This window comes from Molothrus ater, chromosome 11 (assembly GCF_012460135.2).
Source record: "Molothrus ater isolate BHLD 08-10-18 breed brown headed cowbird chromosome 11, BPBGC_Mater_1.1, whole genome shotgun sequence".
NCBI classification, from domain to species: domain Eukaryota; kingdom Metazoa; phylum Chordata; class Aves; order Passeriformes; family Icteridae; genus Molothrus; species Molothrus ater.
In genome coordinates this window covers 756,608-775,666 of record NC_050488.2, presented here as the reverse complement: position 1 = coordinate 775,666, position 19,059 = coordinate 756,608, and the positions used below count along the sequence as shown (strand labels likewise).

At 47.4% G+C, this 19,059-nt stretch overlaps 1 protein-coding gene across 1 annotated transcript in view; it reads right to left on the bottom strand.

Moving 5' to 3' along the window:
• FBLN2 (fibulin 2) overlaps nt 1-15,697 on the bottom strand; it is a 70,857-nt gene extending 55,160 nt beyond the window's left edge. The window contains exon 1 of the mRNA XM_036390697.2: nt 14,317-15,697. Within this exon, the coding sequence (XP_036246590.1) occupies nt 14,317-15,646 (1,330 nt within the window). The 5' untranslated portion in view covers nt 15,647-15,697. The remainder of the gene's footprint in view (nt 1-14,316) is intronic.
• Nucleotides 15,698-19,059: the final 3,362 nt, after the last annotated feature.

Sequence of the window (19,059 nt, the reverse complement as noted above, 5' to 3'; positions counted from 1 at the left end):
GGCCATGGCAGGGACACCTTCCACTGTCCCAGGCTGCTCCAAGCCCTGTCCAGCCTGGCCTTGGGCACTGCCAGGGATCCAGGGGCAGCCACAGCTGCTCTGGGCACCCTGTGCCAGGGCCTGCCCACCCTCACAGGGAAGAATTCCTTCTAAACATCTAATCTAAATAGTAAAGTCTAATGAATAGCTTTTAATTTGCTCTCTCTTTACAGGGTTGGTGTGTTTTGTTTGGTTTTAAACATTTGAGATTTAGTTTTTCTCTCTGAGGAAAACTGTGACCCTCCTATTTTTCTAAAAAAAAAATGTTTTAAATGAAAGTTGATGGCTTAGGACAGCCACAGGACTCCAGGGAATGGACCCTAACAAATAACCTCATATATCCAATGATTTGAAACATGTTGTAGAATTTGGCATTCCTTTAATTTCGTAGGTGATGTCCAAGGCATACATTTCCATGCTGGGAAGAGTTTATTCATCTTCTTTACAAGCACAACACCTGACAAGCAACTTTAACCTCATTCTAGATTAACACTCTTCCTTGTTCTGAACATGACTGGCTACAAAAGGCAGAAATCTGTCAAATTAATCCGTTTGCATAAGTGGCAGTTATGGAAGAAAAATGCAGCTAAACAGGAAGGCAGGTGCAGTCTGTTTACACATCCCTGTTATCAAGCTACAGTCACAAATGCATTTGCTGTGCTGTGTTTGCTTTGCAAACCAGGCCCTACTTTTCATCACTTTGAGGATTTTCTGAGCCCTGGGGCTCAGCTCAGCTCCCCAAGCAAAGGTTCCCTGTTTCATCTCCCCTGGCCTGACCTCCAGTGACCAAACCCCTGGGGCTCTGCAGCACCTCACTTTAGGGACATGCCAAAATTTCCATCTGTCAATATTCCAAGTGTTTACACTGAGCTAGCCAGCATTCCCACAGCACCACACACACCTGTGGAGCAATTCTGCCACTTCTGAACTCCTGCTTACAAAGGTTTTATTTTCAATTACATAAATTGTGGCAACAGCCATCACTGCTGCAGAACTGAACTCTCCCCTGCTTGACAGACTAATTCAGGGAAGGTGTTAGGAGCTATTTTAGCATCTGATAAAGGTGCATTTTTAGTCCACACAAGTAGTTAAAAGCTGCTCAGCAGTTTGAAAGTTAACAACCAAGTTTTACTACGAGGGAATCAGAGGGCAAACAAGACAAAGGCATCGTCCAGCCTCAGCAGGCAGCTCCCCAGCACACAGCTGAAGTTCCTCTGCACCTTTTTTAAGGCATTTGATACCCAACAGTCACACACACGTGCCCAGCAGTGTTGGCTGCATTGGCACACTCATCCTGCGCGCTGTGGGCAGTGTCTGTGCAGAACACCAGCTTTAACTCCTGTTGTAGGGCCCAGCCTGCACATCCACACATGAGGTACAGCTTTGTGCTGACTCTCCCCCAGCTGCACACACAGCCAGGCCTCTGAGCTGGGCTGAGGGAGCCCACATGGAGCCACCTTCTCTTAATTACACCAAGATACTTAATTAAAAAAGGTTAAACTTTACCTTCTCCACCCCATGAGAGGCAGGGCCAAACAAACCTGCACTGTACACTAGAACTGATGGAGCAGCAGAGAGGGGACAGGTGATGAGAGCAGATAATTTGCTTTTCATCCTTGAGAGAATGCACAGATAAGTCAAGTCATAGCCCATACTGAGAGTGGGCTACTACACCAAAAACATCCTCAACACCCACTGCCAGCCTGGCTTCTCCTTGCACGCACCAACATTTGTTCCCTCTCACTTGCCATGAGCTTTGGCAGCTTTCAGGTTCTGAATCTGGAGCAGATTCAAGCAGCAAAAGGAAAATCTCAGCAAGGTGGCAGCAAACAGCCAGCCAAAACAAATGAGAATAGGTTAGGAAACCTCAAGGGGAGGTTCATCTTAGGGAACAGAATCAATCACCATAGCATCAGCAGCGTGGTCCCCTGGCCCTCCAGGAATGAACTCTTTCCTGAACCTTGCAGGACAGTGAGAGAGAGAGAGCGAGAGAGAAGTGAAAGCTTGGACTTGATGATTTCTGAGGTCTTAGTTTCTAACCTTACTGATTCTTTGATTCTATTATATATATATATATATATATATATATATATATATATATATATATATATATATATATATATATATATATGTTTCTTTCCATTAAAATATAAAATAGGAAACTGCTGTGAAGATTTCTTCACTAATACCAGGACTACATCAAATTAAGCCAAGACTTGTTCCAAGACAAGCAGCATCCTGACCTAGTATGAATGCAGCACACAAGGGCAGCACACAAGGACAATTCTCATGCTATATACTTAGAAAACTGTGCAATTCCTCTGGGTGTAAAACTGACCAACTGACCATATGGCACAAAACCAATCATAGTCCAGATATTTATGTTCAAGGGCAGGATTAACTTTCTGTGGGAGTCTGAAGCTGTCTGTGCCACATTTGAAACAGAGCAGTGGTAATCTCAGTTCTGTGACCCTGGCAAGGGTGGGGGAAGCATATGAATCAATCAACACCAGCTCTTCTTTCCCAAAGGAATGTGTTTGGTGATGCTGGATGAGCAGGCATCAAGTCCTTTCCTGCCTGTCATGGGAAGGGGAGCTCACTTGTGACCCTCAGCACCGTGTGGTGCCAGGGGCCCTGTGTTATCAACTGCATGGCCATAAATGTCCATTATGCAGACATTCAGTTTGGGGAATTTACAAACAAAAGAGACAAATGGCTAAAATAATGTATTTATATAGTTATCGTATGGTTTATGATGTATTCGTTTACTATAGATTAACTCTAAGTTCTGGGAGAGGAATTTGAGTCTGACCAAAAAATATAACAAACAACTAAGTGCTTTGTTACTCTAAAGGAAGCCTTGTGAAGTGAGAGCAGCTGCTGAATGCCTATGTGAGATGTAGGGAGTTCTTTCTTAAAGACAGCATTTCATTTTTAAAATTTCAGATGCTTAACAGTTGCCCTTCACCATTTTAAAGTAATGTCAGAGGAGCAATACAGCTAAAATGAATGTATACCTCACTGAAAGTAATGGGGTTAACATGGCATCGACAAGACAGGGTCTGACCTTCAGAGTCTTTTTTCAAGGAACATTATTGACTCCATTTAAAAGCTGACTAACAAGCAAGCACTCTCTCTGAAATAGCAGGGTCAGATTTCAAAGCTGTGTAAATCTGTTCACCATACCAAGAGGAGTCTTCAGTATTACCTAATAAAGGTCAGATCCCATGGTTGAAGGGTTTGTGCAGACAAACAGCAGTGCTGATGATGCACTGGCTCTCTGCATAGTCCAGAGTGAGAATGGGGACTTGGGGCGGGAGGCTAAAGGAGGCTCAGGCTCAGCCCTGCAGTGCTGAACTGCTCATCCTCCCACAGGAGGTACCAGTGCTCAGCCTGCACTGCCCTCTCGGCCACAGGCCACAGGCCACAATTTCTCCGCATACCGAATTATTCACACTGGAAAGCAAATGCAACTGGCTGACTCCAAAAGCTCCTGTTCATTTTAACTGCCTGGTTACATTCCTTCAGAAGAAGAAAACCAGCAGTGCAATTCTTTTTTCATCTTAGTTGGTTAACTTCACATGGTACCAGGGCAGTGAGAGTCCCTGCCTGTCCCACAACTTGTTCTTGGCCATGCCACAGCACAAACCTGCTCCTCTTGGCCCTGGCGGCCAAGGGTGAAGGAGAAAGAGCAAAGACACCACCAGGAAAATTTTCCCAGGGCCATAGGCTGAGCAAGCCAAAAGTCTGTACTTCCAGAACACACGCAAAGCACATTCATCACTTTAAAGCATCGTCCAAAACTTCTGACACCGCAGCACAAGATTTTGGAAAGTCTCCGTATTTATCTTCCACCAGCAAAACAACCATAGTCAATCCAAACTGACCGAAATTCAACATTTATGGAACCTTCTAATGTAAAGCCAGCCATTACTGATGGTCACTACACTTCTGATTTCAATGCCATGAGTTCAGACAATGCTTATCAACTTTGATCCAGAACCAGGAAAAGTACAAATTTTATCATTATTACATGAGACATTACTTTAGTGTATGTTATCTTCAATGAAAACAGTTCGCCTGAGTGAATCTCTCACAAAAGCATTCAGCTACAGCACTGTAGGTTTGAATCTGGAAAGGAAAACTACTAGTAATACCATGCAAGGCAATTCCAACACCAGGAAAATTAATGAACATTGCAGAGAAAGGATTCTTGGATAAGAGGGAGAACTATATTAATCTTCAGCTGCTTATAGGCCATAAACAAGATGTTTTATAGACATAGCTGCAGAATTACAGTCGGGTGTAAGGAAACTTTAAAGCCATCAGCTGGAAGTTTGGTAGCCAAACCCTGACAGCACTTGGCAGGGATGTGGGATGGGTGTAGGGCTCTCCGTGCCACCAAGTACACAGTACACTGCCTTCACACTCTTATCCAGAAGCCTTCTCACAATCATTATTAAAAGTAGAAGAAAGAAAAATGAAAGACTCCTTAAACACCATAAAACTCACTCAGAGCTTCTTGTTCAACGCAGAAGAACTCTTTAACTTTACAGAAAGAACTGTAAGAAACCACCACTATATAAGCTCCATTTTCATGACAAAGATATGTTTTCACATATTTTCATTTTGCAGTCATGAAGTTCACTTTTGGAATGACAGAGCAGACAAGTTTGGACAGGAGTCCCCTCCAGAGAAGCTCTGCTCTCACAGCTCGGCCGGCCGGAGCGCAGGGTGTGCTTTGCTGTTCAGTGTTTGCTTTCCAGGGAATTCTCCTCCCCACCACGGCAATGTCTGTGTGCCTGGAATGTCTTTTCCCTGTGCCATCAGCATGCAAGAGGTTTGCTACTGAGTATAACAAATGCTGTGCTACAAACCACTGACAAAATGTAATGGGTTCCTAAGTCCCTGCAGGATGTCTACCTTAGAACACAAATACAAGAAGCACTTTATCTGATTCACTTCATACAAGACGTGTAACTCCCTAATATTAATCAATTTAACTTGTGCTCACAAAATTATTCCAGCAAGTTGCACATACAATGTCTTTGAAGACCAAGACTGAAATTAACATAAAATAGTGAGAGGTTAGAAGAGAAGGAAACTGAGGTACAGCCAGATGTTCTTGTTGCAAGAGCTCATTCATCTTCTCAATTCTTTTTCCCTGCCTAGGAGCCAGCTCCAGTCAAACCCCAGCTCCCCTGCTCCAAACACAGCTGATGCTGCTGCTCTCAGAGAATGAAACAAGGAATGAGTGTTATTACAGATCAGTGCCAGACTGGAGCCCTCACACAGTGCTAGGGGGATTATCACACAACAAGCATCTCAGTGCCATTCCAAGACCAGAATATATTGCATCAAATTGGCTGAAAATTTTCTGGACCATGTAAGACATCCATGGAAAATTCCTTTTTTCACATCCCATACTCTCTTCCTTTTCAAAAGCGCTCACTGATGATCCTGTACTGAGCACACACTTGCTTTTCTAGTGATTTGGATTTTGGTAACCTGTTGACTTCCCTCACACCACTGGAGGCATGTCTGCCTGCATTTCTTTCCTGCAGCTCTCACAGAAGAGTTCCTGTAGTGGTCCCCAGTGTCTGGTGGCCAGCATCAGGCTGCAGGGTCCCGACACCAAGTCCCCATGCTGGGCAGCAGCTCCCCCACACCTTCTAGAAACAACATTTCTACAGAGTGACCTCATACAAAATAAAGCTCATCCTAAGAATTCAGCATCCTTACCCCTGAGGCATCCTCATGTGCTCAATTCAGGTAACCTTGGTGGAAGGGTGTTCAGGACTAACACACACCTATTCCTTGGGCAGTACAGGTCACTGCAGCTGCAAGGAGTCACTTGCCCTGTGCATGGCACGAGTAAGACCATGAGATCTCATCTGATGATTTTCATTATTTTTAAGATGCATAGTTTACACACAGGAACAGCTCACAAGAGCATCAACTTTTACACCTTTTAAAAGTTACTGATGCAAATCCTCCCCTTTCAGGCAACTCTTAGAACTGTTAAAAGCTTTTAAACACAGAGCTATTGAAGCCATAAACATTTATTTTAGTACTTGGTAATTCAAAACTATGGTCAAACAACTCTGAGCCCTTCTGAACACAATCGGCCTCCCTGTGATTCACAACAGGACCACAAAAGCAAGCAGCACTCAGACACCAAGGGGAAGGAATTACTGCTCGGGGATTTGTGTGAATGGCCCCATTTCTGGTGTAGAAAGGGTTGGAGAAACTGCAGCCAGAAGTGCAGCAGCATGGCCAGGCTGGAGAGGACAGGCAGAGCTGTAGAGGGACAGGCAGGGCTGGAGGGGGACAGGCAGGGCTGGAGGGGGCAGGCAGGGCTGGAGGGGGCAGGCAGGGCTGGAGGGGACAGGCAGGGCTGGAGGGGACAGGCAAGGCTGGAGAGGGACAAGCAGGGCTGGAGAGGGACAAGCAGGGCTGGAGAGGACAGGCAGGGCTGGAGGGGACAGGCAGGGCTGGAGAGAACAGGCAGGGCTGGAGAGGGACAGGGCTGGAGGGGACAGGCAGGGCTGGAAGGGGACAGGCAGGGCTGGAGGGGGACAGGCAGGGCTGGAGAGGGACAGGCAGGGCTGGAGAGGGACAGGCAGGACTGGAGGGGGCAGGCAGGGCTGGAGGGGGACAGGCAGGGCTGGAGGGGGCAGGCAGGGCTAGAGAGGGACAAGCAGGGCTGGAGAGGGACAAGCAGGGCTGGAGAGGACAGGCAGGGCTGGAGGGGGCAGGCAGGGCTGGAGAGGGACAGGCAGGGCTGGAGAGGACAGGCAGGGCAGCCCCAGCACAAGCCCCCTGCCCACCCTGGCTGCCCAGACTCCCTTCCCACCCCACTGCACCCACCCGAGCCACTGCCACCATCTCACAGCCACCCCATCACCATCAGCCACCCCATCACCACCAGAGTATCCCAGGATGGAGGGAAAGCTGCAATTCCAGCAGGCAGTGAGCTGCTGCAGGCAGTGACTCTGGAATGCTGCTGCAGGGTGCTTGGTGTGTCCCAGACACCCACACGTGGTGTTGGAGCAAGGCAGGTGGCTCCTGGGGGGCTCTGCAGCCCCCTGGCAAAGGCAGGGAAGGGGAAATGTGCCGAGGAGGTTTGCTGGCCCAAAATAAAGCACAAATCCTTCTTTCTCCTACCCCTCTCCCAGCCTTTGCTGAGCAGAAACATTCCCAGTGCTTTCGGATGGTCATTTAGGACTTTCTGGTGGCTTTGGAAAGGAATTGGTCATCTCAAGCAGAGCAGAGTCTCTCCCAGAGAGACTGGGAACAGTCAAGAAAACATAAAACCTGCTCACACATAAGGGGATCTTTATAAAATTCCAATTACTTGCTGGCGTGTTACCTAAGAATCCCTGAGAGGTAAGAGATATTGCTCACTGTGAGGCCCGGGATAATGAAATTACAAATCCTTTCATGAGTAAGCATATGCTGGAAAGCTACGTTTATTTGGCCTACATATTTGAAACTGTTCAAAAGGTTATTGTCTCACAAAATCTGGATCAGGAATTACTACTTATACTTTCCTTTCTCTAACAAGGAGCTACATTCAGAGTCAAGGTTTTAATTCCTTGGTGATCGATTAGAATAACAGACACATTACTGCAAAGAAGCCTCATTTAAATTCTGTTTTCTGAAGGAGTATCAATCATGCATACCAAAAAAATATACTCTCAGATACTTTTATAAATAGCCAGCAAATGGAGTCCCCTCAAGAAACCTGCTGAGCCCAACAGCCTCGTCTGTTCAAGTGGGTAATTAATTTATGCAAAAAAACTCCCATCTTATGTTCATACTTTGTCTGCAGCATGTTTGAATTTCTGAACTGAGATTCAATGTTCTTGTTGCAAACCATGGATGGAGCTGACTTTGCATAAATAATGATTTTTACCTCAACAGAACAGGTATGTGAGATGGGTTTTCAAAGGTACTTTGGTGCCATCCTAGGTTGGGTGCCTAACTCCAGCTGTATTATGGCAACAATTTGAAATTATTTAAACTATCTTAGTACCTCAACCTCCTGAAGGCAAGGATATCTGAAACCCCCCTGTGTTCAGTGTCCCTGTGGAAAGCCTGTCCCATGTAGGCACTGCCCTGGTTTTGTGCTGCAGGGAGGATGGGTCTACCCTGCACGCCCCAGCCAGGTGTGAATGCTCCATCCTGTTCCACTTTCAGTCATCCTCTGCACATTCCCTTGGTGCCAGACTGAGCACAATGGATTTCCTTATACAGAACACTCCCAGCCAGCTGTGAGTAACTCCCTGTGCTGCAGCACCAACAGCCTGGAGTATAATGCACTGTCAGCAGAGGAAGTCTGCACCTCACCAGCACACAGAGCTGTGTGTGGGACAAGAAGTGTGCTCTTCAGAGGGTACTTAATGGAGGCAGGACTGGCAGGAGCTGCAGGAACACATGTTTCTCCCACCTTGTAGACTGTACCTGCCTGTCGTGGTCCCCAGTGATTCACACTGCAGGCAGCAGCTGTTACCTTAATTTTATGAATAACGCAGGGAGATGGAGAGCCACCTTCTTACACATCTCTGTTTATGAGATTGGCACGTACTGGGGTTTGAAAAGAAAAGAACTCAAGATCTGAGCATTTCTTAAATTATTTAGGTTCTTAGAAGTCGGCAGACACCTGACTGTGACAGGCTACACAGCTTTTAGCAAAGCATGGCACCCAGTGTTGGCATTCTGCATACCAGGCTTGTGCCTGCATCACTGCACAGATCTCTGCAGCTTTAAAAAGGATCATCTAAACGATATTTTCTAACTAAAGACCACTATCCAATATACAGCTATGGCTTAAAATACTCTTTAAGATAAGGAGCAAAACAGTCCCATAAAAGCCTGACACAAGAGTATTGGTAGCCAGGAGCTTGCGACCTGTGGTTAATATCTTGTTTTAGAAGGAAGACGCACATGAGGAATGGGAGAAGGACAGTGGTGAGGAGGGTTTGGGCTCTACAGGGGAATTCCTGCAAAGAATAACATTCCCAATGCAGAGCCTGCAGCTCTGAGAGGCGCCCTGAAGCCCAGCCAGCTGGAAAAGCAACAGCCTGATCTGACCCAGAGCAGCTCCCAAAACACAGCCAGGTGAGCAGCAGCCATGCAGCAACATGCCCAGAGCCATCACCCAGACACAAACCACAAAGCACTGGCACTGACCTGAAAGCATGCCCCTAGGACAGGTCTGGACACTGGGAATTCAGCTGCTGCCTGCGTGCCTGGGGCTCCCCAGCCCTGCTCCCATTCCTCACACGGGGCTGCTCCCATCCCTCACACGGGATGGAACTGCTCCTGGAACTGCTCCCATCCCTCAAATGGGACTGCTCCCATCCCTCACATGGGGCTGCTCCCATCCCTCACATGGGACTGCTCCCATCCCTCACATGGGACTGCTCCCATCCCTCACATGGGACTGCTCCTGGAACTGCTCCTGGGACTGCTCCCATCCCTCACATGGGACTGCTCCCATCCCTCACATGGGACTGCTCCCATCCCTCACATGGGACTGCTCCTGGAACTGCTCCTGGGACTGCTCCCATCCCTCACATGGGACTGCTCCCATCCCTCACATGGGACTGCTCCCATCCCTCACATGGGACTGCTCCCATCCCTCACACGGGACTGCTCCCATCCCTCACATGGGACTGCTCCCATCCCTCACATGGGGCTGCTCCCATCCCTCACATGGGACTGCTCCTGGGACTGCTCCCATCCCTCACATGGGGCTGCTCCCATCCCTCACATGGGACTGCTCCTGGGACTGCTCCCATCCCTCACATGGGGCTGCTCCCATCCCTCACATGGGGCTGCTCCCATCCCTCACATGGGGCTGCTCCCAGCACTGGATACAGACCCAATGGAAAGCAAGAGCTGAGGAAGCAGAGAGCCAGGTCACATCTGTGCCTGCAGATTGGATACTCTGGCTACTGTTTATTTCAGAATCTGCAAACATCTACTCTGAGTGCACTCCTCTGTGTCATTTGGGTACGTTTGGGTTTTCCTTGCACCCTCGGCTTACAAATCCATGCCTGAGGTGACAAGAGAAGGGTGCAGGGAAGGTTGTGCATCAGCAGCAGTGAGGGCATCAGCCCCCCACATATCATACATGGGATGTTTTCATTAATAGAAATGGTTGAATTATTTCCATTTTTCCTTCTAAACTAGCATCTGGCTGCCTAATACAGTACAAAGGCCACTTTTTGCAGAACAGATAGACAGTTTTTAATTTTATAGTATTTTAGTCTTCCTCTTTCTGCAAGTATCTCGAACTGCCTTATTCCCACTCGTGCTCCCTCAGAACTCCAACTACCAAAGGAATCACTGAACACTATCACCCAGGGCTGTAATTCATGCTGATTCACACTTGCTGGCCCAGAGACTTTTTCTCCTCATACACCAGTCTCCTGAGGTTTATTTTTATTCCTCAGATATCCTATTTTGAGGCCACAAAGCTCATTTCTTCCTGTTACAAGAAAGGACTGGGATAAAGTAGAGAACACAGGATTAAGCCTGAGGTAATTCAAGTAAAAATGAGACAACACTTCACCTGATAGCAAAAAACCCAAATTAATTGCAAACAGAGTTTGTTTCTGAAGGACCATGCAAGCATTCTTCCACCTCCAGTGCTTTTTATGGTGGCAGTAAGAGGAGGAAAGGGTGGGTGAGCTCAGGGAATGCTTCCAAACCCTCACTGCAGGTCTGCTTTCACAGAGTTATAGAATATCCAGGAAGAGACCAAAAGGACCATCAAGTCCAACTCCTGGACCTGCACATGGATCTGTCTGCCCTCATTTCAGAAATTCAAGGTCATCCTCTTCCAGGAGTTTCAGAATCAGCAAACATGCAGCAGATGGGTAGGTTGGAATCTCAGCTACATCCTCAGAAGTTTCACAGGAGCCTCCCAGAAGCTCCTGCCTGAGCAGGATTCACTGGCAATAAATGCCACTCTCACATCCACTGATCTCAGCTCCCAAAATGGTGCAATTTACTCCAGCTCGAGAACAATTACCTTTATCTCTAAAAGCCACCACGGGAAAAAAAACACCAGTTATGGAGGAGTTTAAGTGGAAAAACACCTCCACTCTGAAACATGACAGGTCCAGCTAGATCCAAACTGCTGCTGATCCTGCCAAAACCAGAATGCAAATCATAAAACTTTCACAGTGAGGCTGCTTGCTACCTGAGTTACATTTATCCAAGGAATAGTACTCTACTGCCAGAGCATGGGGAAATGGAAGAAAGTGGGAAAATCTTAACAGAATTTGACACTAAGTTCTTGAAATATATTTTAGTCAGCCCTCCCCTGATCAGGACATTTTTAGGATGAGGAAATAGGCAATACAGAAATTAAAATTCCCCACATTTGCTGCTCTTGCAGTAAGTGACAGGGTAAGATCAATGTTTGTAGAGAGACTGTATAAGGAGAACAGTCTCCATTAATCTCATCCCTTCCCATGGTGAAAGCACTTAATTTGTACTTTCTCAGCTGAGTAATTACCTCTGCTGTACACTTACAGCTCCTTTAGGAATGGAGTAGCTGATGTGAACACAGGGCAATACAACAGATAAAAACAATGCTAAAAAGAAGAAAGAAAACCAAACCACAAAATTAACCTTTCCTGAGCACCAAAGTGTTCCATGTTGTTTCCACCATTAGATTACATATGAACCAGCAAAGATTTGGGAGATGAAAACTCAGCTACATATAAAACCAAAGTGAGATATGTAAAATACAAGTAATGAAGCGAAGTTTTTAACCAAAGACATCAGGACCCAAGCACAGCAGAATTCTGGGGACAGGATACAGCTAAACAGTAGGAACAAATGCAACAGCCACCTAACTTGGCCTGAAAGCCTCTCTGGAAGCTCACAAACTTTCCTAAACTCTGGGGAAAAAGAAACACTAAACAAAACATAAAAATAAATCTAGAATGGCCATAGAGTTACAGAAATGTACCCCAGAGCACTCTGCTGAGAGCTGGTCGAACAGAACCCTGCACACTGCCAGAGTGGCTGCAGCCTCATTAGGGAACAGCCCAACAGCCCCACAGGCTCTGAAAATCAGGGGACTGATGTAGTTTACACCATGCTGACAATTCCTGAAGGGAGGAAATAAGTTATTTGGCAATTCTGGTAGATTTTGCCATTTTATAGTTGGAAATGCATGCACAGGATTTATGTTTTCGTTCTGTACCTGTAGGCAAGATTAATTTTTCTTTCAAGTCTGACTAGTATCTTCACTCCTCCACCACTGGCTCAGAAGTCACCAAAGAGACAAGATGTATGTGTTTTATTACTTGAAACATATGGAGCTACTCCCATGAATCACAACCACGTCAATTACAGCAGCATAACGAGTGGAAGCACTGCTGTCCCTAGGAACGAGCGCTGGTCATGGCAGAAGAGAGCCCTCATTTTTTGAGAGGCTGCAGTTCCATACAGATCTTCCACCAATATTCCTGATGAGAATGGTGGGGCAGATCAGGGGCTGCCTGTCCAGGTCCCACCTGTCAGTGACTGTGGGTGATGGACATGGTTTGGTGGCACCAGTGCTGGCTCCCAAAGCATGCAGCAGCTCCATGGGCCAGGGAAGCAGCAGCCTTGGAGCTGCACCATCTACAGCCAGTCAGAGAGTTCTGTGCTCCCATGGGACATTTATTTCTCATTTTTACCTCTGCAATATTTAAAGGAAATCACAGGTATCTCAGCTAAGGGGAAGATGGCACCCAGTGATTCCCAAGTCTGCTTCTCCCAGCTGAACAATTCATGCCTGACATGCCATCCATCACATCTTGCTCCAGGCACCTCAACCTAACCCATCCCCCAACAATACCTGTCTCAGCCAAGCAGTTCCTGGGAATCACAGACTGCAAATCACCCAAGCAGACTCTAAAATTCAGTATTTAGTTCTGGTGCTGAACACTTTCACCCCAACAGACTTTCTTAAACCCTCTCATTGAAAGTTTCAGGGTGCTCCACCCATTTATCCCTTTTTGAAAGAAGAAAAGGCAATTTTATTTAAAAAAAAATCTTCTTTAAAGTGACATCAGGAAACAGGTTATTGTGTGTCAGTCCTAATTCAGGCCCATGTATCATACACAGCCTTGGTGCACAGCTCAGATTTTGAGGGAGGCTGAAGCAAATAAAAGGGAAGTCAAAGAAAAAGGAAAAAGCTGCCATCTCCATCCATGGACCTGGCACATTTTCTGTTTGAACAGCCACGAGGTGCTGTGTGTGTCGGGACTTAGAGTCTGAGCTCCAAATCTGCTCTCCTCCTCCCGTCTGCCTTAAACTTTTCCAGGAGATGGACTGGACAGCTCAAGATTTAAGGGCTACTGACACAGCCCAGGAGAAATGCCACTGCCCAGGGACTCATCAGTATTCTCTGCAAGCATCCTCCAGCTGAGTCTTGGGAGAACATTTTGTGCTACATCTTGAAAGAGGAGGTACTGCTCTTGATTTGACGAAAAATGAATTGGAAATATGAGCTGTATATGTGCTAATTTACAGCGATGAAGTTTGCATTCATTACAGTAATGAGCATTGCATAAAGTGTATAATCAACATTCCCTGCAGATGTCAAGAGGAATCCAGAGGCAGGGAGGAAATACGTATACTTGCCACAGCTGATCATAAACATAATAAACTTCCAGTCCCATGAAAACGTAAAGAAAGAGAGAGCCCTTTTTCTCCCTACTAGTCCTCAGGGGTATTTGAGTGTGTCTCTCGAGTTCTTGAACTAATGAGCTTAGACAGCCTTTCAACCATGAGATAAACCTTACAAGTGCTCTAAATATTTTTATTTAGAAAGTGAAAGCACAACTGTTTCACTTCCTTTCCAGAAGAAGACAAAAGCTACAAATGTGATTACACTGAGGTGGTAACTGGAGATAATTAAATCCTTCTATGCCGAGGAAGAGGTTTCTTTAACATCATAACAGAAGTTAAAAGTAATTGAAGAAAAATGCCAGAGTTTAATCAATCATCATCTGAAATAAAGTTAAAATACCAGAAAACCCCATCCACTGTCTGTGAAATCAAAGCAAGGAGGACAACAGTGAAATGGTACCTGTTCTATGAAATGAAACACAAACCACCTCCTGAGGGGATGGAAGAAAGGTTGGTGGTGGTTTGGTTGATTTCAAGGCCACATGCAACAGTAAGAACAACACAGCAGAGGATGAGCACCAATGTTACCACGAGTAAGAGTTCTCTAGACACCCACAATGGAGTCGTTCTTACCTTCTGGCAGCCTGGGGTTAGCGTGGATGGAGTTGGGGTCCCCATCCTCCTCAGGATGGTACCGGTACAGCGTCTGCGACTGCTTTGGGGAGGACTGGCTGCGGTCTTCCTTCAGAGCAACAGGAGGAGAGGTTGTTGCACTGAACTTCACCTTGGGGAAATCATTCCCCTCGAGGCCTTCATGGGATGATCTTGCTGAGCTTGACTCTGTAAAGTTCACCTCTTTCAAGCCCTGATACATGCTATTGTCTAGCTCTTCCTTCCTGGCATGCTTTTTCATTTTAGAGTGGGGGGCTCTTTCTTGCTCGTGCCTCTCTTTGTTCCCTTTTGGCCTCCTCTCCAACTCCTCCAGGTGCTGGGATGCCTCGGTGGTGGCCGTGGTGTGCTGGGGAGGAGCCCCAGTGGTGGCTGGTGCCTCCTTGTGTGTCCCCTGCTGGAGGGAGGGTGCGGTGGTGCGGGGCAGCCTGCGGCGCTCGCCGCGCTCTGTGGCACTGCGGGCCTCAGCGGGGCCCCGGGGCACCGGGGTGGGGCGGGGCGCCGCCGTGCCCTCGGTGTGGGGGTCAGCCAGGGCTGGCACTGAGGGAGCCACACTAGCTGCTAGGTAGTCATAGTCCTCACCCTGCTCCTGGCTGAGGCTCTCATGCTCCAGGTGGGACGAGTAACTCCTGTACTTCTTTGGAGACTCCACCTGGGTGTTGTCTCCCTCGGAGGCCTCCTGGTCATAGCTGTAGGGATCGTCGTAGTGCCGCTCAGGCTCGCTGTCCTCGGAGTCCCCTGGGCTGGCCGTGTTCAAGGGGAACGTGTTGCAGTCCGGCAGCTGGTAGCACATCAGCTCCCCGCCGGCGTTGGGGCAGTGGCAAACCTTGCAGGGGGGCATGTGGAAGGTGTGCCCCGCCACGTACTTCTGTCCTTCGTGCAGGCAGCCGATGCGGCCGCACTGGGGACACCCGTCCGCCGGCACCACCGCGTCAATGCAGTTCGGGGGCAGCTCCGGGCACAGCATGAACTGGCAGCTGATCTTGCCCCCTCCCTTGGGGCATGAGCACTCGGTGCTGCCAAAGTCCACGAAGTAGGACTGTCCCTCAGGCACCTTGCCGTTGACGAAGCCCACATTGACACAGTCGTAGTACTGGTAGCCCTCGCAGGTGCAGCCGTGCTGCAGGCACGTGGCGCAGCACTCGCCGGGCTCCAGCACGTCCTCGATGCAGTTCTCCAGGGCCTGGCACTCAGCGCCCGTGCAGTCCCTCTGGGCCTGGCAGCCGCCCGAGCACAGCAGCACCAGGAGCAGGGCGTTCCAAGGGCTCTGCTGCCAGCTCCGGGCCCTGGCCATCGTCTTCCCGAAGGAACGCGGCTCCGCTCCAAGCTCGCACGTTCAGCCTTGGCTGCTCTCCTGGAAGGCTGGGGCTTCAGCTCCGAATCTGCAGCGGCCTCCTAAGTTACTTTTTCTCATAGATCCTGGAGTTATGAAAGAAAACTCTGTTAAAGACTACACTCAGCACATATCCTGTTAAACATTAGAGGTCTTTAAATGTTGGGACAAAATCCAACATCTGGAAACCTAAGGACAAAAATTAATCATAATGTCTTCCAAGCATTAGAGGCACTAAGTTTGGAGCTGGATGCTTCCCCCACCCTGTTCTGAAAAGGAAAGGAAGAAAAAAAGGTTGTGACTGCTCTGTTTTGAATCTGTTGACAAAACATATATATTTCAATAAAAGGAAGGCCCTTCTTTATACTTCAATGCCTTTTTGTTAATCTTTTCAGCTAAAAAGATTTTTTGGCAGAGCATAAGTAAATACACTGTTCTTCCTCTGCAGATATCAGCTTAAGATAATTATTCTTTATGTTTTAATTACAAAGACTCAAATCTTAAGGAATTTTTATAGACAAAACTTAGCCTTGGGACGTGAGAATTTGTCTGTACACATGTTAACTCAAAATCTGGATTTTTTCTGCCTCCTTCCCCCACTGAGCAATCTCTTGCACTTCAGTCTTCAGCATTAACAGTTATTTCTTTGCTCCAGCGGGGCTAAAATAGAACTTCTTTGTGTGTTGTGGTTACTTTGTGGTAATACTAACTATCCTGTAATACATATTAAGGGCCAGATTCTCCGCTCACAGAGGTTGGCACAGCTCCACAGCAGGACTGTGGTGCACAGAGGGATCAACTCCAACTTCACTGGAGGACATTTACAACAACTGAGGTTGTGCCACCACTGGCAACCACTTCTTTTAGTTTTGACAACACCAGTGGTACTTTTTAGTGAATACTAAATGAACATACAATATACATCTATACATACATGAACTGCCATAACAGCACTGTTAAAATGCCTTGAAGAAGAGAAAATGGTTTGCTTTCTAATTACTAAGCCCTTTGAACATCAAAAAGTTCAAGGGTTAATCAGCTGTTGTCCTTTATATCAAAATTCTGCTCACAAAGCTACACAATTAACCTGGAAAAACACTTATAACAAAAAACCAATTTGCTTATAGAAATTTTATAGAACCAGCAATCTGATTATTTTCCCAGGACCCCTCCCATCATCAAAAAAAAACAACAACCCTAAAACATTTATCTAGGGGGTAAAATACAGCCACATCACCCAGAACAATGAGCCACACACGCAACAGGAGCTGTGCCAGAAAATCCATTCAGAAAGATTACTTCTCCCATTCAAAGGGGGCTTCCAACAAGTCTGCTCAGTCCCTCTGGCAAGAGGCCAGGCTGTGGGAAATGCCTGCCTGTTCTGATAAGATATGGGCAAACCGTGCTAAGAATTTCCACAGTTCTGCCCTGGAATCCCAATTACTTCAGTACCTTATACAGAGACAGAATTCTTACAAATGTAGGTTTCCTACTACTAATTTGAGTATATTAGCTGAGTGTGCTAAAGGAGAGTGACTGAAAAATAAATTTGTCAGAAAATACAATAATGGCTTGGAACAATTTCACTTTTTCAAAATCTCACTGCTCTCAAAGCCAGGCTATTTCTCATGAAGGAGAATTTTCAATACGTGGTGCTGAAATTAATTCCTCAGAACGTAGCCTGGGAATTAATAATTTATCCTGCTTTCAGCAGCTTTTCCAGGTAATCCAAATTTGTAATTGTTACATTGCTTTAGCTGGGAAATAATGAATGGGAGAACAACTACAGGTGACTTCTGTAAGGGGCTCACAGTAGGATTTTGTCACATCCCCTGCCGTGGTACCTCCTGGCTGTGATGCCTCAGTGCAAACCCCATGGGGAGGCAGCTGAGCTCAGCTCTGCCCTGGCCATATTCCCTTTTTTACATCAGGTATCCCAGAGAGCCCCAGCACCCAGAATGGGCCATGTGGGTGTCAGAGACACAGGTGTGGCAGCCTCAGTGTGCACCAGGGCAGGGCCAGGCATCACCTGTGGGACAGGGAAGGGGGAGCTGGTGTGAACACCCCTGCCCAGCCAGTCTGTGCTGGGGCACAGCCCCAGGTAAATGGTGCCCCGAAATGCCTCAGGCACACACTCCCAAAAGAAACCCCTGTGCTGAAGCAAGAGGCAGAGAGCAGTCATCCCTCACAGGGAGAGCGTTCAAGGACAGCTGAGGGTTCATCACAGGACAATCCTGCTTTGGAGAAAGGAGCTGCTCCCCTGTGCTGTCACCCCCTGGCCCCCTCACCCCCACCTTTTTCCATCCGAGGGTTTGTTTGCTTGCCTGGGTCACCGCCGGTCCTTCCTCTGTTCCCATCCTTGTTCCCTCGCCTCTCACCCACTGTCCCTGCCTCTCACACTCTCTGCTCCGTGCCCTGCTCAGTCCCTCGTGCCTTCCTCTTCCCACCATTTCCACATCCCTCAGCATATGGGTTTTCAGGCTTAACCGATAAGGCTGAAATCCTTATAAGCCCTTCCTCCATGAATGACACCACAACCTTCCCTTACCTCAGGCTCACTTTCTTTCCTCAGAGGCTGCTTGGTTTTGGTGCAATGACTCCAACAAAAAGTATCTTTTCATTCCTTTAAACCACTGCGTTTCCCTCTGCTTTCTCCATCTGTTTCCCGCACCCCTCACTCGCCCCAAACCACAAACTCACTTATCAAAGAAACAGCCCCTACTTCAGGCACAGGGAAAACCATCTTTGAGGGAAGCACAGACAGGGCTGCTGAGCCCCACTGAGCCCCCATCCCTGCACACAGAGCCGTGCTCCTGCCAGCCCCCACAGCTGGTGTGCTCCACCTTGGACCCCTGCCCTGCCCCAAAACTGCAACGATGCTCTGGAGACAGCAGCTCATTACTGGGGAGAGGCACCAAAAGCTGGAGCTGTAAATAAAGAAAGGTCTCTGAGCCAAGAGGGTAAAAACAATACACTAGCTCTGTAGGACAGGGGAGTTTAATACCAGCAGATGTTATTGCAATGATTTGTTTCCATTAACTATTTTAATGCTTTCCTTGATGTCCTTTTAAACAACTAGGGCAATACACAAGGGCTTCACTAAAATGAGAATTGGTTCTTTGTACTCTCACCAATGTCCTTCACCACTCTTACTGATGTCAGTGACCTTTGCTGTTCCATTGAGGGACAAATTACACCCTGCACACCTAAAATAAAAGTCTTTCAAAGGCTCTGTGGAAAGCTTTACAGAGCTCTACAGCAAGGGAACCATGTGCCACCCATGCCAGCCCTCATGCACTCCTTCACGTCCCAGGAGAATTCCATTCATGTCCACTGTGGAATTTCCTAACCTGTATATCCTGCCCTGGTTTGGT